This window comes from Narcine bancroftii, chromosome 5 (assembly GCF_036971445.1).
Source record: "Narcine bancroftii isolate sNarBan1 chromosome 5, sNarBan1.hap1, whole genome shotgun sequence".
Classification (NCBI taxonomy): Eukaryota; Metazoa; Chordata; class Chondrichthyes; order Torpediniformes; family Narcinidae; genus Narcine; species Narcine bancroftii.
This window is the reverse complement of record NC_091473.1, coordinates 78397892-78423496: the sequence shown is the minus strand read 5'-3', so window position 1 is coordinate 78423496 and position 25605 is coordinate 78397892. Positions and strand designations below refer to the sequence as shown.

The 25605-nt window shown below is 42.7% G+C and overlaps 2 protein-coding genes across 2 annotated transcripts in view; one reads left to right on the top strand and one right to left on the bottom strand.

Annotated features, from left to right (window-relative positions):
• The window catches only part of LOC138765302 (adhesion G protein-coupled receptor D2), a 326991-nt gene extending 302284 nt beyond the window's left edge, over positions 1 to 24707 (top strand). The window contains exon 22 of the mRNA XM_069942347.1: positions 23119 to 24707. Coding sequence (XP_069798448.1) covers positions 23119 to 23265 — 147 coding nt within the window. The 3' untranslated portion in view covers positions 23266 to 24707. The remainder of the gene's footprint in view (positions 1 to 23118) is intronic.
• The window catches only part of nr5a2 (nuclear receptor subfamily 5, group A, member 2), a 293808-nt gene that overhangs the window by 48371 nt on the left and 219832 nt on the right, over positions 1 to 25605 (bottom strand). The window lies entirely within an intron of this gene.

Here is a 25605-nt window from a genome sequence, read left to right as displayed (position 1 = left end):
TTGAAAAGCAATATCAGGCCTACTGGAATACATCAATGCTAGCTGATTAGTGTTGGACACTGACACGAGAAGCATCAGATGCTGAGTACAAATGAAAATTAGTGGCAAAACATTTTTAGGTCGGTTGAACTAACACAATGTGTCAGCATCATTATGCAATTAAAATGCTAAATTCAATAGAAGTTAATTTAATGTTTCTCCAACTTCCTACGTGATGCAGCAAATCTGAAATTGTCTTTGTGTTTATCTTGAAGTTGTCTATCATAAATCCCAGTTTGTTTTCAGGAAGCAAACCTTTTGAAACAAATTGTTGTCCAGTGTTACCAGCTTCTGGTGATTTAAGAAACTCCAGAATCATGAATTTCTTGTTGGCACTTTTAATTCCATTGAAGTACAAGTGGGGGATGGTGGAATTCAGGTAAATCAGCAGGGAAAAAGTATGGGAAACAAGCAGTGAGGTCATGGAAACTATACAGATTAAAGAGGAGGAAGTGCTTACTGTCTTAAAACAAATAAGGATGGAAAAATGCCCAGGGCCTGCAAGATATTCCTTTGGACCTTGAGGGAGGCCAGTGTAAAAATTGCAGCGGCTCTGGCAGAAATATTTAAAATGTCCTTAGCCATGGGTGAGGTGCTGGAGGATTGGAGGGTAGTTCATGTTTTTCTGTTGTTTAAAAAAGGATCCAAAAGTAACCATGGAAATTATAGGCTGGTGAGCCTGACGTTAGTAGTAGGTAAATTATTGTTCTAGGAGATTGGATATACAATTATTTCGATAGCCAGAAATGGATTAGGGATAATTAATATGGCATTGTGCGTGGTAGGTTGTGTTTAACCAATCTTATAGAGTTTTTCGAGAAGGTAACCAGGAAAGTTGATGAAGGATGTTGTCTACATGGACTTAAATAAGACCTTTGACAAGGCCCCACATGGAAGGTTAGTCAGGAAATTTTAGATACTAAGTAGTAGTGAACTGGATTCAACAATGGCTGAACGGGAGAACCCAGAGAGTAGAGGTGGATGATTGTTTCTTAGACTCGAGGCCTGTAACTAGTGGTGTGTCTCAGGGATCGGTGCTGGGACCATTGCTGTTTGCCATCAAAATCAATGATCTGGATGATAATATGGTAATGAATCAGTAAGTTTCCAGATGACATTAAGATTGGAGGCATTGTGGACAGTGAAGAAGGTTTTCAAAATTTACAGAGGGATCTGGACCAGTTAGAAAAATGGGGTGAAAAATAACAAATGGAATTTAATGCAGGCAAATGTGAGGTGATGAATTTTGGAAGGACATACATTGTAAATGGTAGGGCACTGAGGAGTGCAGTAGACCAGGAGGATCTGGGAATACAAATATATAATTTCCTGAAAATGGCATCACAGGTAGATAGGGTTGTAAAGAGAGCTATTGGCATATTGGTTTTCATAAATCAAAGTATTGAGTAAAGGAGTTGGGATCTTATGGTAAAGTTGTTTAAGACATTGGTGACGCCAAATTTGGAGTATCGTGTGCAGTTTTGGTCACTAACTACAGGAAGGATATCAATAAGATAGAAAGAGTGCAAAGAGGATTTTCTAAGATTTTGCCAGGACTTCAGGATCTGAATTAAAAGGGAAGATTAAACAGGTACAAGGCATTGGTGAGGCCAAATTTGGAGTACTGTGTACAGTTTTGGTCACCAAATTATAGGAAAGATATAAACAAAATAGAGAGAGTGCAGAGAAGGTTCACGAGAATGTTGACAGGATTTCAGGGTCTGAGTTACAGGGAAAGGTTGTGCAGACTGGGGCTTTTTTCTCTGGAGCGTAGAAGATTGAGAGGGGACTTGATAGAGGTGTTTAAGATTTTAAAAGGGACAGACAGAGTAAATGTGGATAGGCTTTTTCAATTAAGAGTGGGGGAGATTCAAACTAGAGGGCATGGTTTAAGATTGAAGGGGGAAAATTATAAGGGGAACATGAGGGGAAATTTCTTTACGCAGAGGGTGGGGGGGATGTGGAATGAGCTTCCAGCAGACGTAGTCGAGGCGGGATCATTGGTTACATTTAAGGAAAGACTGGATCGTTACATGGATAGGAGGGGACTAGAGGGGTATGGACCGGGTGCTGGTCAGTGGGACTAGGAGGGTGGGGATTTGCTACGCCATGGACTAGTAGGGCCGAACTGGCCTGTTCTGTGCTGTAAGTGGTTATATGGTTATATGGTTATAGGTTAGGACTTTATTCCCTGGAGTGTAGAAGAATGAGGGGAGATTGATAGAGGTATTTAGAATTATGAGGGGGATAGACAGAGTAAGTGTAGATAGGCTTTTTCCACTGAGGGTAGGTGAGTTGCAAACCAGAGGTCATGTGTTAAGAGGAAAGGGGAAAAGTTTAGGGGGAACGTGAGCAGGAACTTCTTCACACAGAGAGTGGTGAGAGTGTGGAACCAGCTGCCAGCTGAAGTGGTGAATGTGGGCTCATTTTTTAACATTTAAAAATAATTTTGGCAGGTACATGGATGGGAGAGGTAAGGAGGGCTATACTTCCATAATGGGTGAAGGTTAATGGGTCTGCTTCTGTGCTGTAATGCTGTATGGTTCTAGACACTGATATAAAAATCCTGTTGGTACAGAGGAGGATGATCTGATCATGGGTCAGGAGCAGTGTCTTTGTACCTTCAGGTTTACCATGCAAGGGTGTAAAATTGCAACCTTAATGAAAGTGTGCATCAACATCAGACTGGAAAAGTGTCAGGGTTCACTGTCATTATAAGCAAAAATACTGTTTAAACTTGCAGAGACAAATGTGCCTGGATAAGGGACTGCAAAATAAGCAAGTTTGTGGCACTGTGACATACCAATATTTTGGCAAGAGTTTGGCGTCAAGATGGGTTACAAATGATAATGAAAGATTCATAATATATACTCTCTAAGGAACAGTGTTATGTGTGACTGTAGCACCAAACCTAAAATTTCATTAGATATAACGTGGGATTAGCACAAAATCTGATAGTGAAGGAACTTTGATGCAGCAATAAATAAGGCTGCAGTACCAAACTTCATCTGACATTAAATCTTTTTGCATGACTGAATCCAATGGGTTTTTGACATTAGGTTTTTCATCTCTAGCATCTTTTTTTAATGCAATTTTTAAAAATATTCATGATCTGGGTAACAATTTATAGAATGGAATGTGGAAGGAAGGTGAGGAAGATTTGGGAGAGGTAGAATGAAATAAATGAGTCTAGAGAAGGTTGTTCTCCAGGTGTTGGAATGGTCAGTCTAGGTACTGTTCAATCATAAAACACAGCACATATGAAAATAATTTGTATGCTGACACATGGTTGTAATCTTGAAATGGATGTGCCAGTCATGTGATTAAAATGATATACAGCAGTCCTTCTGCCGCTGGAAATTCAAATGTCCCAGTCCTTAGCAAGTTCTTTCTCCTGAGCAGTTTAGTAAAAACTTCTTGAATTGGGAGCTGATGATGCATTCTCAGGAATGTGGCAGTTCTGCACCTCATTCACCAGGAGCATTGCTCAGGGTGGCATGGTTACTGTAGCGGTTAGCACAACACTGCTACAGTGCCAACAACCCGGTTTCGAATCTGGCGCTGTCTATAAGAAGTTTGTAGGTTCTCCCCTTGTCTGTAGATTTCCTCCAACTGCTCCAGCTTCTCCCACCATTCAAAACATACCAGAGTTATAGGTTAATTGGGTGTATTTGGGCATCATGAACTCATGGGCTGAAAGAGCCTGTTACTGTGCTGTATGCCTAAATTATTAAAATTTAAAAAGGGCTCAAAGAATTATTGCAGATGCCTACCATCAAGAAGGATGTACAGGAGCATCAAAATCAGGATTGCCAGGCTGGGAACTGGCTTCTTCCTGCAATCTGTGAGATTGGTGAATGGTATCCTGCAATCTTGGGTGTCTTATAAATGAAACTGAGTCAATTATTTATGCCTATCTATTTTATATTATATTTTTGAATAGAGGATTGGCTAACTAATAGAAAGCAGAGTGTTTGGTTATAGGGTTGCTTTTCTGATTGGCAATCAATGATGAACGGTGTGCTGCAGGGGTCGATGCTGGGTCCACAACTGTCCACGATATACATAAATAATCTGGAAGAAGGACAGAGTGCAGTGCAAAGTTTGCTGATGACACTAAATTGAGTGTAAAAGCAAACTGTTCAGAGGATATGGAGACTCTGCAGAGAGATATAGATAGGTTAAATGAATGGGGAAGAGTCTGGGAGATGCAGTACAATGTTGGCAAATGTGAAGTTATCCAATTTGGAATGAAAAATGGAAGATCAGAATACTATTTAAATAGTAAACAATTGCAGCATGCTGACATGGAGATTGACTTGGGAGTGATTGTGCATGAATCATTGCAGTGCAGCAGGCTATCACGAAGGCAAATGGAATGTGGCCTTTATTTGCTAAAGGGATGGAATTTTCGAGCTGGGAAGCTGTGCTGCAACTGTACAAGGTACTGGTGAGGCTGCAACTGGAGTACTGCATTCAGTTCTGATATTCTTACCTGAGGAAAGATGTACTGGCTTTAGAGCGGTGCAGAGGAGGTTCACCAGGTTGGGAGCAGCACAGTTGGTGTAATGATTAGTGCCACGCCTTTACAACACCAGTGATTTGGACCAGGGTTCTAATCCCACAATGTCTATAAGGAGTTTCTACGTAGGTTTTCCTGAGGGCTCTGGTTTCCTCTCACCATTTGAAATGCACTGGGGGTGTAAGTTAATTGGGTGGTATGGACTTGTGGGTCAAGGTGGCCTGTATGTCTAAATTTAAATTTAATTTTTTTTTAATTATAAAAATGATTCCAGGGATGATGGTGGAGGCTGAAACATTAGGGGCGTTTAAGAGACAGGCACATGGATGAAAGAAAAATGGAGGGTTATGGGGTAGGGTGGGTTTAGTATTTTCTTTTAAGGAATATATGGGTCAGCACAACATTGAGGGATGAAGGGTCTGTACTGTACTATGGTGTTTTATGTTTAAGAGGGAGAGCATCCTAATGGAATTTGATACTTTAAGGGAAGGAAGAGGATAAGTGTACTGAACTGTTACTGAGAAATCCCAAGAAACTTTCACTGGTCTTCACTGAGGGCAATGTTACATATGAAAACAAATGATGAATCACTTGCCAATAAGGAAGATCTCATCTGTCGAAATATCAGTACAAAGCAAATTGCTTTTAGTGGGACAAATATTTCAATGGAAACTTTCTTATTTTACCTCAGTACAAAATTAACGTAACACTAAATAGCTTTTTGTTCTCATCAGAGATCTCTGCACAAATTGGAAATGTGCCTTGTATACCAAGAAAGTCCCAGTGTTGAACACTATGTGAAACTTGCTGACCTTAAATGATAGCTAACTTGTAGCTGGAGTCAGGTTGAGAATGCATGCTTGAACCTTGGGTAGCAGCCAGATTGTGGCTTCTATTATGTTCATCTTTGATATTTATTTCTTTTGATTAAATAAAGTTTGGTGTTCAAATTCACCATTTATTATTTTAAACAAGCCCTCATCCACTCCAGAGAAGAAGAGAAATTAAAATGTACTCGGTAATTTCAGACTCAAAGATGTAAATTAATCAACAGAAAGTTACCAGTTTCATGTCAGCAGATAAGTGTTACCTCGTATTTATTATCACATAGCAAAGGTAGAAAATACAGTTCCAAATATTTTCACTTTAATGATGTGTGCAAGATATGATGTAGAAATGCCTTGGCACTTTAAATGTACTAATGATACACCTTGTTTCTAATCCTTAGGAATGTAAAAGGTAAAGAAAGGAAGCTGGCTAAAAAAAAGCTTTGAGACTGCTTTGCCATTCCATAATATTTTTGACTTCATTTCTACTTTTGCGCCATCCATCATATTAATCTAAATATCTATTGATTCAGCCTTGGATATATTCAAGCAGCTAGAGCTATGGGGTAGAGCATTCTGCAAATCTCCCAGTGAAGAAACTTATCCCAAAATCTCTTCTTATTAATCTATTCCTTATCTAAGACTGTCACTTAATTTCATGGCCTCCAGCCAGGGGAAAGAGTTGCTAAGTATTTTGGTTCATCATAGAATTTCAAATGGCCTGGTGATTTAATTATTCCATTTGTGTAGTTTCAGCAAATTATTTCTCCTATGGTTAGATAGTCTCTGATGAGAAATAGGAACTTTCATCAATCCAACAGGCAGTATGGCCCCATTTAATTTAATCAATCAGTTCATCTGGTTGGCAGCAAAAAATGTTCACATTCATTTTTGTGATCTTGAAGGTTAGCACTGTGCTATTACACAGGGCTAATCACACGGGTTCAAATCTGGTGATGCCTGTGTCAGAAGTTTGTACATTTTTCCCATCTCCGTGAAGGTTTCATGTGGGTGCTCTGGGTTCCTCCCATGTTTTAAAGACATACGCGTTTAGTAGGTCAGTTGGTCACATGGACATATTTGGGTGGTGAAGGCTAGTGGGTTGGAAAGCCCTATTACTGTGTTGTAAATCTAAATAAGTCTCCCATTTAATTGCTATTCTGGCTGGAGTCCCTGAGCTGTCCCCAGTCATAGCTTGGCAGGGAAGTTCTTGAAGTAGCTCATTCTATAAATCAGGATTCTCTGTTTCTGTTTTCACTTGGATTGCAGTGGTAATTTTGAACACATGGCCCAATGTTATCGTCACCCTAACCACTCATTCAAAATTCCTGTGCCTACTCAGGTGTTACCCCATTTAAAAGAATTAGTTTTCATGATCTCGATCAAGGACTGTGTCACGCTATAGGAATGTTGTCTGAATGGGGCCACTGATCATTGTAACTTCCACCAAGAAGCCTTCAGAATTTTGCTTCAAATCTTTCTCCCCATTTAGACAGTAACTCCATTGTGCAAAACCTTCTCAAGGCTATAGGGCACTCTTAGAAGTTCAGCACTGCTATTGGAAGCATGACACTCACAAAATGATTTTGTAAAATAATTTCTTTGTATTAAATTGATAATTATATTTAGTACACAAATAGGATAAGTGAATTGTTTTTATTTTATATTTTATATAATAGAATGGCTTATTTATGTATGTGCTATTTTTGCTAGTTCATTTATGAAATTCTCCAATGCAGTCCTTAAAATACTTGCACCAGTTCTCATAGTTAAATGTAGATTTTGTTTGGATTGGCAAAGATTTTATGTTAGAACTCTTAGCAAACACATGTAAAATTCCTTCATGTGCCGATTTGGGAGGGTTTACTTTATTTTAGAAATACATGGGTGGTTTGCAGTGGAATACACAAATATTTCAAGGATTCGTACCAGTATTTGCTGATGGGAAAGTACACCTCGGTAAGTGCTTTGTAATGGCACTGAAAGGAATTTTGCATGACTCTGCCAATGGATTAGTTACCAATGCCACTGAGAATTAATACAATGCTATAACCTAAAACCAATGAATGCATAAGCGTTTAGCTCACTTAGATGATTTAACCTTGATGCTGCTCTCATCTACAGGAAACAAATACAGACAGTGGGAGGAGGCATGGTGAAAGTGTAATGTATAAACAACCATTAAAAATGTACTGATTTTCTTCAGAGATGTTCCCACTCAGTTGATTTTATGATAGCAATACATTAGTAAAGAGAGAACATTTTCTGCTGCTGTACTTTAGTGCATTAGACTTCAATTAAATGTTGCATTTATTTGGTTTCACACAATGTATAAGTTGCTTTTCAAAAGTGCTGAACTCAGGCCCCACACCTACATGGCTCTATAAAGTATCTCCGTCTTGTACATTATGTTAATCCCAATGTGTATTTAGCTCTCCCAGGCCAATATTCTTTTTCATTTTCAGGTTCTTGAATGTGAGGTTTGTTTGACTTTGACAGAAGCACAAGGGCCTTGCAGTGTAACGAGTAGGCTGCTGACAGGTTGACACTTGGGTGCTTATCATGATGAGAAACAGTGCTAAACTGGTGCACGATGCAAACCAGTATTCCCTCTGCTGATCCTGTATTCCCTTTGATCACACTGTGGCTGAATGGGCTATGTCGCTCGCCCAAGCACTCAGCTTGATGCCTAAAAACTCAAAGCTTCCGAGTTAGAATGTCAGCCATGATGTAGGATCTAACCTGCACTGCAACTGGAAAAACCAACCACTCAAAGGGGCTGCAGGTAGAAGTTGTTAATGCAACGTCTGGGCTACAACATTCTAAGTATATCTCTCTTCATGGTACTAGACCCTTTTATGCCTTTGGTATCTTTAGCCGGGCCAGCAGTGGGTGCCATGGTACTTAGGGCCTTTATCAGCTGTCTGATTGGAGTGGGTTGTCTGAATCAAACAATCAGATGCCTTCAATGAAGACAACTATTTGCCCTGTTCTAATTTCTCATGGCTTTTTAATTGCCTCTTGTTAATGCACTAAAATGAAACTAGTCTTCTTAAAAATAATAGCTGAGCACTTTATTTGTACCCAATCTAGAACAAGAACTGAACACCGCAGCAAAAAATAGTATCTTGAATACCCAGATGTATTGAATAGGAGCAGAGATGTGTTGAGGCTTTATAAGACCTCATTTGGAGTATTGTGAGTAGGTTTGGGCTCCTTATTTAAGAAAAGATGTGCTAACATTGGGAAGGGTTCAGTGAGGTTCACATGGATAATTCTTGGAATGAAACTGTTATCATATGAGGTGTGTTTGACAGCTCTTGGCCTGTACTTATTGAAATATAGGAGAATGAGGTGGAATCTCATTGAAACATTTTGAATGTTGAAAGGAATGGACAGAGTAGTAGAAAGGTTGTTTCCCATGGTGGGAGAGCCTAGCACAAGAGTGCACAGCTTCAGCATCAAAGGGCATCCACTTTGAACAGAGATACAGAGGAATTTCTTTTGCCAGAGGATGGTAAATCTGTGGAATTTGTTGCCACAGGTGGTTGTCGAGGCCAAGTCATTGGGTGTATTTAAGAGAAAGATTAATGGGTTCTTGATTATCCAGGGCTTCAAAGGTTATGGGGAGAAAACCAGGCAGTGAGGCTGAATGGGAAAATGGATCAGGGCAAGATTGAATGGTGGAGCAGGCTTGATGGGCTGAAGAGCTTATTTCTGCTTTTATATCTTATGGTCTTTTGGACTAAAGCGAATGCTGTATTTAACCAAGAATCTGCCATAAGTTGATGCCTTAGTCTTGGAATTGAACAGTGTTACGATGGTTGTTAAATGTGATGTGGTGGCCTTGAAACTTGTCTAAAAATGGACACAAAAATATGAGAATATCTCAGGTGAATAATACATGGTAGGGGAATGAAAATAAACCAAAAAATCCTGCTTATGCTGAAAAACTGAAATAAAACCAGAAGTTTCTGAAAACACTCAGCACGTTGGGCAGCATTTGGGAAAGAGAAGCAAAGTTCATGTTTCAAGTCAGAGACCCTTTGTCAAAAGGGCATATCAGACTTTTGGAAAATAGGTTGTCACAGGGATGAGGGGTAAGAGCTAGATGTAGTCCCAGGTTCCAAATGAAATTACAATCGATTGTTCATTATAATAACTTGGACTCGTCACCATGCTATTTGTTGGCTGTTCCGGATAAAGGAAGACTTTAATAACTGACTTTCAATAGTGAAGCATGAGTGAAGGAGTTTATTATCATGCACATAAGTACAATGTACAGATGCAACAAAAAAATCTTACTTGCTGCAACCAAACAGGTACATTAGATCTACCAGTGACAATAGTATTCATTAAATTATCACAATATGTTACGAGACAGAAAAAGAGATAATAAATATAAATGGATCGATAAATAGTCACAGTTGCAGTTTGGGCAAAAAGAAATTGATGTCTCAGTGGTGCAGACAGATTATTTTGGGAGTTTATGTTTAAAATCTGATATCTGTTGGAGAAAAACTATTGTTGTGCTAAGAGGTGCTGGTCTTCTGGTTTTTGTACCTTCTGCCTGAAGGTAGCAGAGCGAAGAGAATGTGACCAGGATGTAGGGGGATCTTTAATGATGCATGCTATGTTTTCGAGGCAGTGCCTCACAGAGATGTATTGTAAGCATTTTTCTTCCCAAGATACAGAATGGTAACAGGTCTTTCCAGCTCACAAGTCCGCACTTCCCAAGTACACCCAGGGACTAATTAACCTTCTGAACTCCCCCCCCCCCCCCCCCCCCATGCTTTTGGAATATGGGAGGAGACGAGAGGAAACCCACGTGGACATGGGGACACCTGGGACTCCAGCATTGTAGGAGCATTGTGCTAGGGGAGTACAGCATTGGAGGCAGCAAGCAACCATGGGACTTGGACAGCAAGTCGCCTTGTCTTGTAGATCCCTGGTGCAGCAGGATCCTATTTCCAGAAGAGATTACAGGCAGTTCTTCAGGCAGTACCTTGACCACCAGTGGAAGGAAGTGATTTGGGAGCTGGAGAGGGGGTGTCAATTATACAAATCCAGCTACCAGAACACAGCTTTAATAAGGAAGACCTCAGATTACTGGGATCAAGGGAGGTCCATTAGGGTTTAGAAGAGTGAGAATGAAAGGTGAGTTGATTGAAATGCACAAGATTGTGAAAGCCTTGATGGGGAGAATGTAAAGAACATGTCCACTCTCTTAGCAGAATCTAAAAGCCAGAGTCACTGTTTAAAAAAAATGTGTTCACCAAGGTAAGGCAGAGACAAGGTGATTCTTTTCTCTCAGAGGGCTGTGGAAGCAGAGTATTTTTAAGGCAGAATTTAACAAATTTGTGACAATTGAGGAGGTGGAGGGTTACCAATTATAGACAAAAATGTAGAGTTGACATAGTAAGAATTCTGATCTCAAACTGTCAGTGTACACACTCAGCATTTCTTTCCTCAATCTTTGCAAGGTTCCCCTCTTTCAACTCCCTTCATTTTCCTACAATCACTGTTTGACATCTTAGTACCACCACCAAATCTTCTCATGCTGCTCTTGCCACTCTTCCTAGTTTTCAGATCTCATGACCATACCCCTCACACCTTGTACTCTTCTGAAGATTTTGTTCATCAAGCTAGTTAAATACTTCATCATTATTTTGCAGGTGTCCTCCATTCTCCCCCAAGATCGTACTCTGTCAGTTGGAGAGCAAGATTGTAACCTCCATGGCTGGGAAATTGCAGGAGCACATTGTGGCTTTGTGGAGAGTCAATGTTGAAGTAATTTCACCTTCTCCTTTTTCCCTGGTGATCTGCACCTAGTTTCACCTGCCACGTGTAGCTCCTTAATTCTGTAACTTAACATTTCTTCTCCATCACTTGAATTTGAGGTAGAGGAGGACAACTTACCTGAGGATAGCAACATTTTTAAATGGAGCACATTAGGCCTTGCAGTCTCTTGAGCCTACTCCTTCATTCAGTATGATTGCGATTAATCCGGCTGTAACCTCGCTCCAAATTCTGCCTCATATATTCAGAGTCTCTGCTTATACCACCCTCTGAGATAATAACATTTCACCTGATTTTTTTCTTAAATGGGTGATCTGTGGGTTTTAAAATTGTGACCCTGATCTTTGATTCTCCTGAAAGAGGGAATATCCTCTCACATCCAACTTGTCAAACCTTTAAGGACTATGTCTATATAGAGGATATAAACAGGATGCAGAGTTGGGCAGAACAGTGGCAGTTGGATTTCAATCCAGATAATGGTGAAGTGATGCATTTTGGAAGGACAAACCAGAAGGTTGAGTACAGGGTTAATGGTCAGTTACTTAAGAGTGTGGATGAACAGAGGGATCTTGGGGTTTAATCCATATATCTCTCAAGGATGTTGCACAGGTTGATAGGATAATTAAGAAGGCCCATGGAATGCTGGAATTCATTAATGGGGGATTAAATTCAGAAGTAGTGACTAAACTTAGAATATTGTGTTCATTTCTGGTCTCCTCATTATAGGAAAGATGTGGAAGCTATGGTGGGGGGTGCAGAGGAGATTTATCAGGATGTTGCCTGGATTGGGAAACAAGTCTTATGAGCCTCAGGAATTGGGAGCCCAGAGTCAACAGGGGCTGTGGGAGCTTGTGAGGGTTCTTCATTATTTTCCCTTTCAAAGTGAGCATGGTAGATGAGGGGCTCGTCAAGAAGAAATACATCACAGTTAATGACAGTGTCTTGTCTCGTCTGATAAGATGTGATGATGTGTAGCTCTGTCACAGCTGTCAGGCATCCATCTCAGACTCTAGCTTGGCCTGCGATTGTCTTTTTATGTTGGTGTGGCCCTCAAGAGGTTGTACCTAGTCTTTATGTATATTTCTGTATTGCATGATTTAAATGCCACAGATCTGGCCTTCAAGAATTTGTGGATCCCTTGGTTCATTCATGGTTTCTGGTTGAGGAGCACCCAGATAGTCTGAGTAGAATTCACACTCATCCACACATTTCTTGATAAAGTCAGTAATCACTGTGGCATATTCATTCAGATCTGCTGCCCAGTCCTTGAACATGGGCCAGTCTACAGTCACAAAACTCCTCTTCTTCCTCCACAGACTTGTTCTGTGCAGTCTTCTTCACTGATTCAGTGCTCTTTAGTTTCTGCCTGCATGTAGTAAGGAGAAGCCAAATAATCCTTCTTTCCCAAGTCTGCGTGCAGAGTGGAATGGTCAACATCTTTGATGGTGGTGTAGCAGTGCCTGAGAGTGTTCCATCTCCTGATGTTGCAGAAAATGTGCTGGAGTTTGGCTATCTTTTTCAAGCTGGCCTGATTGAAGTCCCTGGTGATGACTGAGAAGTGATCAAAATACACCATATGTTGTATTTGGATCACAGTTTGTAGATCCTGCATTGCAAGATAGCATCTTCCAGTGGAGGGATGTAGATTACAGTCAGGACATTGGAGTTGAGTTCCTTTGATAGGTAGCAGGGTCAGCATGTCAGTTCTAGATGTTCCAGGTGAGACGAGCAGCTATGGGGGATGATTGCCACATCTCAGCAACATTCATGTGTTCACAAAGTATGCTGAGTTGCAGCGTCTAAGGGACCGAGTTAGGGAACTTGAGCTGCAGCTTAATGACTTCTCTCTTGTTAGGGAGAGTGAGGCCATTACGGACAAGAAGTGAGGCCTAAAGGATCAGGTCAAGGAACTTGAGCTCCAGCTCGATGACCTCACTCTGGTTTGGGAGAATGAAGCTATCGTAGACAAGAGCTACAGGCAGGTGGTCGTACAGGGGCCATGGGAAGAGGGGCAGTGGGTTACCATTAGGAGGAAAGGGAGGGATCAGGTTCATGTGCAAGCACCCGAGTTTGAAGTCCTCAGAAATCGGTACTCCACCTTGAGTACTGAGGAGGGGGATAGTCAGACTATGGTGGGCAGAGGTATGGTGTCAACCTCTGTGGCCCAGAATGGTAGGGTTAAATGGAAAAGGGTGATAGTCATAGGGGATTCAATGGTTAGGAGGACAGACAGAGGTTTTTGTGGATACGATAAGGAAAACCGGATGGTGGTTTGCCTCCCTGGTGCCAGGGTCCGGGATGTGACTATGCACATTCAGAACATCCTAAAAGGGGAGGTTAGGGAGCCTGAGGTTGTGGTACATGTTGGTACCAACGATGTTGGAAGGAAGGAAGAAGTGGTCCTGCAGAATGAGTATAGGGAGTTGGGTAGGGAGCTTAAAAGGAGGACTGATAAGGTTATAATCTCTGGATTGCTTCCTGTGCTATGTGACAGTGAGGGCAGAAATAGAATCAGGTGGAAGTTAAACATGTGGCTAAAGGGTGGAGTAAGAGACAGGGTTTCAAGTTCTTGGACCACTGGGACCTTTTTTGGGGGAGATGGGACCTATACCGAAATGATGGGTAACATCTTAATCTCAGAAGGGCCAGCCTCCTGGTGGGGGCATTTGCTAGGGCTGTCAGGTGGGGGGGAGGGTTAAACTAGTATGGTTGGGGACAGGGTTTCAAGTTAGGCAGGACATCAGGGAGAGGGTTTGTAGGCTAAGGAAAGAGGCATGTTCAAATAATTTGAGGGAGGAACAGCAGGAAGTAATAAAAATATGTTGCTGTGACAATTGTGAAAATGATGGAGAGGAGGATAGGCAGAAGGTAGGATGTAGGAAATCCCTGAGATGTATTTATTTTAATGCGAGAAGCGTAGTGAGGAAGTTGGATGAGCTAAAGGTGTGGATTGACACGTGGGATTATAATGTTGTGGCCATTAGCAAGACGTGGTTGAAGGAGGGTTGTGACTGGCAGTTAAATATTCCAGGATTTTGCTGCTTTAAATGTGACAGAGTTGGTGGAGTAAGAGGGGGTGGTGTGGCATTACTTGTCAGGGAGGATATTACTGCGATGCTGAGGCAAGATAGACTGGAAGGCTCATCGAAGGAGGCAGTGTGGGTAGAACTGAAAAATAAGAAAGGTGAGGTTGCTATTATGGGGGTATATTATAGGCCTCCAAATGGGGAAAGGGAACTACAAAAGGAAATGTGCAAGGAAATAGATGAGATGCGCAGTAGAAATAGGGTGGTATTGGTTGGGGATTTCAATTTTCCAAACATAGATTGGGAAATGCAGTCAGTAAGAGGGCAGGATGGCTTAGTATTTATGCATTGTGTTCAGGATTGCTTTTTACAGCAATATGTTGAGACGCCCACTAGAGGGGGAGCGGTGTTAGATCTGTTTGGGAATCAAATTGGACAGGTGACGGAGGTGAGCGCTGGAGAGAACTTCAGATCCAGTGATCACAGGTCTATTAGCTTTAGCTTAATGATGGAAAGGGAGAGGTTGGGTCCGAGGTTTAAGGTCTTCGAGTGAGAGAAGACCAGATTTGGAGAAATGAGAAGGGATTTGGAGAGAGTTGTGTGGGCTGATCTTTTTGCCGAAAAGGATGTAGAGGAAATTTGGATGGCATTTAGGGATGAGATTTTGAGAGTACAGGATCTTTATGCTCCAATCAGGCCAAAAGGGAAGACCAAAAGTTCAAGGGAGCTGTGGTTTTCTGGTAAAATTAAGAAGATGGTTCGGGACAAGAGGGAGGCCTATACTAAACATAAGAAATAGGGGATTGAGGAGATGTATGATCATTGATTGCAGGAAGAACCTTAAGAGGGAAATTAGAAAGGCAAAAAAAAGGTACGAGGTGTCCATAGTTAATAGGGCATAGCTAATAAACCTATGGGTTTTTTCAGATACGTGAACAGTAAAAGGAGGGTGTGATAGTACAGATTCTATCACCAATGTGTATATGTGTATATGTACAGATGGTAGTGTATGATGACTGTGATTGGCTGAGAGTGTAGCCACACCTATTGGCAGGTCTTAAAGGATTGCTCCTAGCCAGACCAGGTCATTCTGGACTGGTCGACCTACTTGTGATATGCTCCAGTCTTTTGGTTAATAAAAGCCTTGGTTTAGATCAATAAGTCTTTGGTTCTTTCGACACGCACTACAACTTTATTAACTAAACATTTTGAAGGGATGGAGCGTATGCTATGGCTGGAATGCCTCAACATCGACCCACAGTCAGCTACAGCCTCGAATGACTTTAAGCACTGGGTGAGATGCTTTGAAACATATTTACAGCTCTCTGATCCTGCCTTGATAGAGGACAGCCATCGACTACTAATATTGATGACTATGGTGCCCCCGAGAGTTTACCAGAGTGTCCAGGACACGACCACTTACGCCGCAGCCATGAAGGTGCTGAAAGGGCTCTATGAGCGACCGGTGAACAGGGTCTATGCTCAGTACAAACTTGCTACAAGGAGGCAACAGCCCGGTGAGTCCTGTAGAGCTTATATTCAGGCACTAAGGGTAATGGGCAGGGACTGTGCCTGCACAGACAGAACTGCTGCGGAGACCACAGACCATCTAATTCAGGATGGGCTTCGATCGAATGAGGTGAGGCAGTGCCTGCTAGAGCACAGGGGAGAAAACCTAGAGGACGTGATCCGGATCACAGAGATGATGGAGGCTGCAGTCTTAAGTATGGACATGTACTCTCGGGACTAGACCCCACACTCTGATGTAAGTAGGATGCCCTCCCTCTACCCTACTACTGCTGCTACCCTGCCCGATGCAACCCCAAAGTGTTATTTCTGCTGGAGGAATAAGCACAGCAGGACCCAGTGTCTGGCAAGAAAAGCCAGGTGCCAGAAGTGCCTTAAAAATGGCCACTTTGCTGTAGTCTGTCGCTCCAAAATGGCCGCCGTCAAACACAGTGCCTCGTGTGAAGCCCAATTGCCACTCTCCATTTCAAACACTTCCTCAGAGTTCTCGTCCATTGAGAGCGAGGACTCAATCGCGTGGCAGCGCCTGACATCACGAGGCAGACGCCGAGCGCGGAAAGTACAACTCACCCTCGCCACAATGACGTTCACCCTACCTCATGAAACAAAGTCCGACCAGGTCACATCCCCATCCTCAACGCCCGCCGCTGCTGCTGACCAGGGACCCACCATTGCCGCTGCCGACCAGGGACCAGCCACTACCGCCAACCAGGGACCTGCCACCGCCACCGCTGACCAAGGACCCGCCGCCGCCGCTGACCAGGGACCCGCCGCCGCTGACCAGGGACCCACCACCACCACTGTAGACCAGGGACACGCTGCCACCACCGGTGCCAACCAGGGACACGCCGCCGCGTCCGACCCTGCCGACCCAGTACCCACCAACGCTGCTGATCAGGGACCTGCCACCACTGACCGCCCCACAACCGACGGCAAGCAGTGTCCCCAACACTTACCGTTGGCTGCAGGCAGCAACACCAACTCCCCGACACTGTTTTTTCAGGCCCAACTGTTTGCGTGATGTCATCATGCAGGACTCCACTGTCCCCATTACAAGTCTCTGCATCATTAATCCTTGACCAGGACATCCCCCATCCCCTCACAAAAGCAATGGAACTGATTAAAGTGCATGGGCACTATACCAATTGCTTATTTGACTCTGGGTCAACTGACAGTTTCATCCGCCCAGACTGGCTATTCTCCCCACTGCACAGAGAATTTCATTGGCGACCAGATCGCACTTGACTGGAGTAAAGCTGTACTTCGTGGCAATCCTGAAAGTCCAGGGCATCATGTTCACAGATTTCAAACTATTAGTCCTTCCCCAATTGTGCGCTCCTGCACTGCTGGGACTGGATTTTCAGTGCCAGTTTCAAACCATTTCCCTGCACTTTGGGGGGGCCTCACACTCCGCTCTCTGTCTGTAACCACTCCACCCCGGAAACCTCCTGCCAGCGGCAGCCCAAGCCACCCGCCCCCGCTCCCCAGGGCCTCACCTGTAGTCTCTCCACCCTCCGAGTTGCTCCGCCAGCGCTTTTCACAAATCTCACTCCTGGCTGGAACCCTGTGGCCACCAAAAGCCGGCAATATAGTTAGGAATACAGGAAATATATCACAAGCGAGGTGTGTAGACTGCTGGATGAGGGCATTATCGAACATAGCTCGAGTCCATGGAGGGTCCAGGTGGTGGTTTTTAAAAACGGGGAGAAGCCGCGGATGGTGGTTGACTACAGCCAGACAATCATCCGCTTTACGCTCCTGGATGCGTACCCCCTTCCACGGATCACAGACGTGGTGAATCAGATCGACCAATACCGTGTATTTTCCATCATTGACTTACGTTTGGCCTATCATTAGCTCCCGATCCTCCGAGAAGACCGACCTTTCACGGCCTTCGAAGCAAATGGGCGGTTGTATCAATTCCTCAGTGTACCCTTTGGGGTCACAAATGGCATCACTATCTTCCAGTGGGAAATGGACCGGATGGTGGACCAGAACGGGCTGAGTGCTACTTTCCCATATCTGGACAATGTCACCATCTGCGGCCATGACACAGAGGATCATGATGCCAACCTTGAGAAATTTTTTCAGACTGCAACTCGTCTGAACTTGACCTACAATTTTGACAATTATGTCTTCTGGACCACTCGGCTCACAATTCTGGGTTGTGTGGTGGAGAACGGGGTGGTCATGCAGGACCCTGATTGCATGCGTCCCCTCATGGATTTGCCCCCCCCCCCACACCCAGAAGGCATTCAAACGCTGCCTGGGTTTTTTCTCTTACTATGCCCAGTGGGTTCCACACTATGCCGACAAGGCATGGCCACTCATCAAGACCATCTCCTTCCCCCGTCAACCGAAGCCAGAGCGGCCTTTGACTGCATCAAATCGGACATTGCTGCTGCAACGCTGCACGCCATTGACAAGTCCATTCTGTTCCAAGACAAAAGCCATGCGTCTGACTTTGCACTGGCAGCCACTTTGAACCAGGCTGGCCGGCCTGTAGCCTTCTTCTCCAGAACCCTCCAGGGTCCTGAGAGCTGACGCTTCTCTGTCGAGAAGGAGGCCCAAGCCATAGTCGAAGCAGTACGTTGTTGGAGACACTACCTCACTGGCAGGCGCTTTACGCTGCTGACCGACCAACACACAGTCTTCTTCATGTTTAGCAATACCCAGCAAGGTAAGATCAAGAATGACAAAATCGCCAGGTGGAGAATCGAGCTCTCCACTTTTAATTATGACATACTGTATCAGCCAGGTAAACTCAACGACCCGCCAGACGCACTCTCCAGGGGGACTTGCGCCAACATACAACTGGACAGGCTGCATAAACTCCATGAGGAGCTCTGTCATCCAGGGGGTCACTAGGTTCGTGCACTTTGTCAAAGCTCACAACTTGCCCTACAAGGTCAAGGAGATTCGCTCCATGATCCGAGCCTGCCCGGTGTGCGCTGAGTGCAAGCCCCACTTCTTCCATTCAGAGAACACCCACGTCATCAAAGCCACCTGCCCCTTTGAGCATCTCAGCGTAGACTTCAAGGAACCCCTACCGTTGACCAACCGTAACACTTACATCCTTACGGCCATCGACGAGTACTCCTGCTTCCCGTTTGCTGTGCCCTGCTCGGACATGACTGCCTCCCCCTGCACTGCATCTTTCGGTACCCCAGTTACATCAACAGTGACAGGGGGTCCTCGTTTATGACCGCAGAGCTGCAGCAGTACCTTCTGGAGTGTGGTATTACTTCAAGCAGGACCACCAGCTATAGCCTACACGGTAATGGGCAAGTCAAAAGAGACAATGCCACCATCTGGAAAGCGGTTACATTTGCCCTCTGGTCCAAAGGTCTCCCCACCTCTCGCTGGCAGGATGTGCTGACTAGTGTCCTACACTCCATCTGCTCCCTCCTATGCACCGCGACCAATGCCACCCCCCATGAAAGGATGTTCTCTTTCCTGAGGAAATCCGAGTCGGGTACGACCATACTGGCAAGGCTCACGGTTCCTGGTCCAGTCCTCTTACAACGCCATGTCCGGTACTCAAAGAACGACCCCTTGGTTGACCGAGTGACTCTGCTCCATGCAAACCCACATTATGCCTACGTTGAGTACCTGGATGGGCGGGAGGACACAGTCTCGGTAAGGGACCTAGCCCAAGCCGGATCAGGCGCAGCAGTGCCTTTAACCCAACCTCCCCCTATTCCTTCTCCCCCAGGTCATGTGTTTGAACAGAGGGACCAACACCACCCCACCAGCTCAGGCCAGACTGTCGACAACGCCATTGGGGAATTGAGCGAAGCAGTTGCCGCACCCTACTGGCCTGCCGGCGACACGACTCCGGCGACCCCAATCCCAGCGCCACGGCAGTCATGCTGGATGGTCAGGCCCCCTGACCGGTACAGCCCCTAACCTCCATCCACCCTGGGGTCGGTTTTCAAAGGGGTGAATGTGATAGTACAGATTCTATCACCAATATGTATATGTACATATATACAGATGGTAGTGTAGGATGACTGTGATTGGCTGAGAGTGTAGTCACACCTACTGGCAGGTCTTAAAGATTGCTCCTAGCCAGACCAGGTCATTCTGGACTGATCGACCTACTTGTGATATGGTCCAGTCTTTTAGTTAATAAAAGCCTTGTTTTGGATCAACAAGTCTTTGGTTCTTTCGACACGCACTACAGAGGGTTAAGGATAGAATAGGTCCACTGGATGATGGGACCGGTGAACTATGTAAAGGACCATTTGAGATGGGAGAAATATTGAACAATTTTTTCTTGTCTGTATTCATGAGGGAAAGGGACATTGGGCTATATGAGATAAGAGAGGCAAAGGGCTTAGTTATGGAGAGGATAGGGATTAGTAAAGTGAGGGTTTTGGAGCTTCTAGGGTCAATAAAGGTGGATAAATCACCTGGTTCTGATGGGATTTTTCCCAGGACTTTAAGGGAAGTCAGGAAGCAAATAGCAGGGGCACTGACAGTGATTTTTTCAAAGATCACTGGAGGAAGGTGTGGTTCCACAGGATTAGAGGGTTGCGAATGTAATTCAGATGTTTAAAAAAGGCATTAGGTGTAGGCCAAGTAATTATTGGGCAGTAAGTTTGACTTTGGTGGTGGAGAAGGTTATGGAGGGTATTCTTCGAGATAGTATACACGCATATCTGGATGGGCAGGGATTGATTAGGGGCACCCACCATGGGTTTGTAAAAGGAAGGTCATGTTTGACGAACCTTGTTTAGTTTTTTGAGGAAGTGACAAAAAAAGGTGGATGAAGGTAGAGCGGTGCATGTGATCTATTTGGATTTTAGTAAGGGTTTTGGTGTCTGTATGGAAGGTTAATAAGGAAGGTTCAGTCACTAGGAATTAGTAGAGAGATTGTGACATGGGTTCAGAGGTGGCTGGGAGATAGAGAACAGAGAGTCATGGTGGACAACTGTCTTTCAGGTTGGAAGCCTGTGACAAGCGGGATGCCTCAGGGATCGGTGCTGGGTCCCTTGTTTATCATTTATATTAATGCTTTAGAAGAGGGTGTGGTTAACTGGTAAGTAAATATGTGGATGATAAGAAAATAGGGGGAGTGATGGATAGTGAGGTAGGTTTTCTTGGATTACAGAAGGATTTGGTTTGTTTTAGATGGCAGACGGAATTCAATGTTGACAAGTGCGAGGTGCTGCATTTCGGTAAAAATAACCAGAATAGAACATATGAAGTTAAGAGGAGGGATTTGAGGCACGCATGGGAGCAGAGGGGCCTGGAGATTATGATTATGGTACAGAGTTCACTGAAGGTGGATTCCCATGTAGACAGGGTGGTTAAGAAGGCATATGGTATGCTGGCCTTCTTAAATCATAGCATAGAGTATAGCAGCTGGGAGGTGATGCTGCAGCTGTTTAAGGCATTGGTGAGGCCTGGTTTGGAGTACTGTGCTCAGTTCTGGTCTCCTAGTCATAGAAAGGATATGAATAAGGTGCAGAGAACATTTACAAGGATGTTGACTGGCTTACAGCATCTGGATAACAGGGAGAGATTAAGGAGACTGGGACTTTATTCATTGGAACGTAGATGACTGAGAGGGGACTTGATAGAGGTATTTAAAATTATGAAAGGAATAGATAGACTAGTCATAAACAGACTCTTTCCCCTGAGGGCAGGGGAGGTTGGAACAAGAGGGCATGAGTTAAGGGTAAGGAGGCAAAACTTTAGGAGAAATATAATTAAAGGATGCTTTCTCACTCAGCGAGTGGTGGCAGAATGGAATGATCTTCCAAAAGAGATAGTTGCGGCATTTAAGTGAAGGTTGGTTGTGTACATGGAGATGAGGGGGTTGGAAGGTTATGGACAGAGAGCGGGAGGGTTGAGCTAGTGGAGTTGTTCAAGTGAACCGGTGCGGACTCGAAAGGCCGACATGGCCTGTTTCCATGCCATAAATGGTTATATGGTTATATGAAGAGTTCAGACACTGCTGCCTCTTCTGAACTCAAGACGCCATCTGGTCCATGCGATGTAGATAGAAACCTTTGGGCTGAAGGCACAAGTATGGGGAGTGCAAATGTCTCAAGTAAGTGTTAACTTCCTTGTTCTAAGTTCTAGTGTGTCTCACTTCACCACATGCACTTCAGAGGGAAGGACAGAGGGGATTTTTGACAGGAGAAAAAAAGGCAATGGGATGATGAGGTGAATGGGATGCCATGGGTGCAATTGGAGCAGAGGGTGAGATAATATGCTTGCATTGCTGCAAAATCCTTAGATAGAGACATAGATGACTGGGCATTTGAAGTAGGCTCATGGTCACATGAGTGGAAGTATTGCACTGGGCAACTTGGGAGTGAGCATGTTAACAATGGCTGAGAAAATGGAGGAGTTGAATTCTTAATTGTATGGGGACATTGTGTAGAACAGAATTTCTAAAAAGACGCACAAAAAAATAAACAAGACAGATAACCTAAGAATTGAGTTCACTCTGAAGCCACCTTTAAAAGGATGACATCTTTTAGTTAGTTGTTCTCTTTTTTTGCAAAAGGATGTTTTTTTGCAAAAGGGTTTTTTTTTGTCAACATGCTCGCTTGGGCTTTCGATTGTAGGTAGCCTTGAATCTTTTTTATGTCGTGTCTGTACAATTTAAATGCCACTGTAAGGTTTTGTGACTGAAGAGGCTGAATTATGTGTTTGTATTTTGAAAATGACAGATTGGTTTTCTAAAGCCTGTCTATTGTTCAATTAATTAATGGAATGTGGAGATGTTGTCATGGGGTTTCAGAGATTGTCACCACTGAAAAGGATGAAAAATCTAAAGCTTTTATTAATGCAATCCTAAGAATATCTCCAAAGGCTCTGAATTTATTTTTTTTTATTGGTATTTGATGTCAACCACATTATAAAATTTAGTTTTTATTCTCCAGTAGAACTTGCTCTGTTGCCATTATAATTTTATAAAGAACTGCAACATATGGAAAAAAAATCAAAAATGTGTTTTTAAAAGAAAAAAATAGATTTTTGTTAGCTTCATGTCATTTTTTTCAAAATATTGCCCAAAGCTTAGATTTTGTAGAAAGCTGCAATCATAAAATCATATTTTATGTTAACTTTCATTTGACAAGTGGAAGATTAACGAGCATTCAGAAAATCAGCTAATGTGGGGAACAATAGTGATAATCAACATTAGAGACTTGTGTTTGGTATATTTTGCTGGAACAGGTGGTAACTCTCAGTATATCTTAAACCAATTAAAAGTGATTGGACAGTTACCACTGGGAGAACAAATCACTCATCCACGACTCTTTTGAAAGATAGTAATAGCTTCCGAGACATTTAAGCTCTTAAAGAAAAAGAAATGCTGCTCCTTGTCTTAATTTGACACTTTTATATCTACCTACAGGACTGCAAAGCTGATGGCCCACTTCCCAATGGACAGGAGAATATGGAGGATGGTTGCAGCTTGCATGTTCCTTCAGAGTTGGAGGATTATTCTTGCTACGCACTGAACGCTACGTCTCTCAAGCGAGGCAGCTTGTATTTGGACTGAGTAAATAAAGATGACAGGTGCCCTTCTGACTTGCATTGTGCATTAGGTTGGGAAGTGACAATGCTGCAATGGAACCTCTGCGTGTGGTGCAGTAGAACACTCGAGTGTCTTTGGGGAAGTAGATAGATGCTCTGTCAATAAGGCTGAGGCCACTCTCTGACACTTAAACGTTTTCTATCATTCATGATATCAAGGAAGTTAGTCTCCAGTTTAGTCCCAACTGTGTTCAACTTAACTAAAACATATCAGATCAACAATAGTCCTTTGAGGAATGGCATTTTGAGTTTTAACTGTAAAATAGTAGCAGCAAATATTATTTATGAGTCTTTTTCTTATATCTAGAATATGATTAGACTGAAATAATTACTCAAATTAAAGTTAGCAAAAGTTATGATTGCATGATATATAGTTTATATATAAATAATAAAGACAATGGGCAATTTGACTCACAGACAATAAAAAAGACTAGATATACCAGACAATTAAAAAAACTGCATGTGACTGAGTCAGGGCTTGTCCCTATGCACCGCAACTGTATGGTAGCTTTCCTCTGTAAGTTTATAAAAAATTAGAAGCAATTCAGTCACTAATAATAGAGCAGAACTATTTCTTGTTGGAAATGCCCATACAAAGCTGAAACTCGATCAAAGTGAGAGTATTGCATGATTCACCAATATTCTGATAAGTTGACATTATCAGATACAAAAAAGGATCTGAATGTTGAAAGAATTTTTTAGTTAAAACCTGCAGGATTGATCATGAAGAAGAAATGTTGCACTATTGATTATGTGTTGAGTTTTTTTGGACATACAAAGCTAATGATTGTTATCGTCTGCTTTTTTTATGGAGGCTGAAGTATATTGTAACAATGTGATTATGATGAATTAACAGGAACATAATTCAAAACTCTTCCGATGGGTGAGATTTATGGCATGTCACATTATTGTCACTTTCTACATGTCATGTATTTAAAATTGATTGTGTGCATTATGGAACTTTGTAATAGGTCTGTGTGTGACTCTGATTTTGGTTTTGTAGTGAGTGAAATCACTTGTCTAGATGGTATTTGAATAAGTTTGGAGTTTCACGCAATATTGTAGATACTTTGTGTAGAAGCACTTTTAAAGTTTTAAACCATATCCGAAGAAATTTTCCATGCTGTTAACTATTCGGTACTAAAGTGAATAGAAGTTGATATGTCAAAAGATAAAATACACAAATACATCTTTAGCCAAAATTCTATTATTAATGTGCAATCAGTGGCTCAGTTCCAAAACGAGTTGATCAACTATAGAACAAAAAAAAAGAGGTTAATGTTAGTAATATATTAGAAAAAAACAATTTAATGGACAAAGGAATATTCCTGCTCACTCTAACAATCTCCCAAAATCTCATTGAAATTTTTTACTCACTGAAAGAATGGAGATAAAAACAAGGAATGATTTAAGGCTAAGATTAAGATTAGTAATTCGTTATGAAGAAAATCACTTCAATTATAACCATCAGAGAAGGTAATAACATTGCCCTCAAAACCATTAAATTATTTCATAAGTGGAGCCAAAATGTTTGCCTTTACTTTATTCTGCTCATTCACAGTTTACTTGTGTAAGGAATTCTACAATAACAATCTTAAGAAGGCCTTTTATTGTCTCAAATGATATCTCATTTATTGTAGTACAATTTCAAGTAATATTCTACATTGCCTTTCTTCATAGTTGTTAGAGGTTGAATGCTTCCATTTGATTATGATTGCCACATCTGCTTAGCTGACAGGCCAATTTTGGTATGTCAGAGCAATCAGGTATGTAGCAAGCATTCTAATTGCTTTTCCTGTATGATCACAGCATAAGATAGGTGAAGCAATGTTTGTGCTGTGTAACCTGTAACCAGTGAGTGCAGACTAAAAGATTTTCTGAACACTGTACCATATTAGTGCCAGGTGCAGGTTCCATTGCATAGGCATTGGGTGCATCTAGGTGACCAGAGCACTAATTAAAAGCTTATATGGCTTTCTTCTAAGTCACCTTTGTTAGAAACAGAAGTACCTTCACAGAAATTGCTCGAGACAAAAATTGAGAACAAAGAACATTTATTATACAACAATGCAAAGTTGGGTGCTTCCCCTTACCCTGGGAATACACACATACACTGGGGCTCACCCAACTTTTATACAGTTTATCTCAGTATAGGAATAACCCCACCCCCTTACATTCTTCTGCCTCCTGGAGAGGTTTGGTATTAAGAAATCCTCCCTATTTCTGTGCACTTGGAGGACTAGGGGATATCCTGTCGGTGTCTTATCATGTCATTGCCCTCATTGTCCTTATTACAACCTGTCTT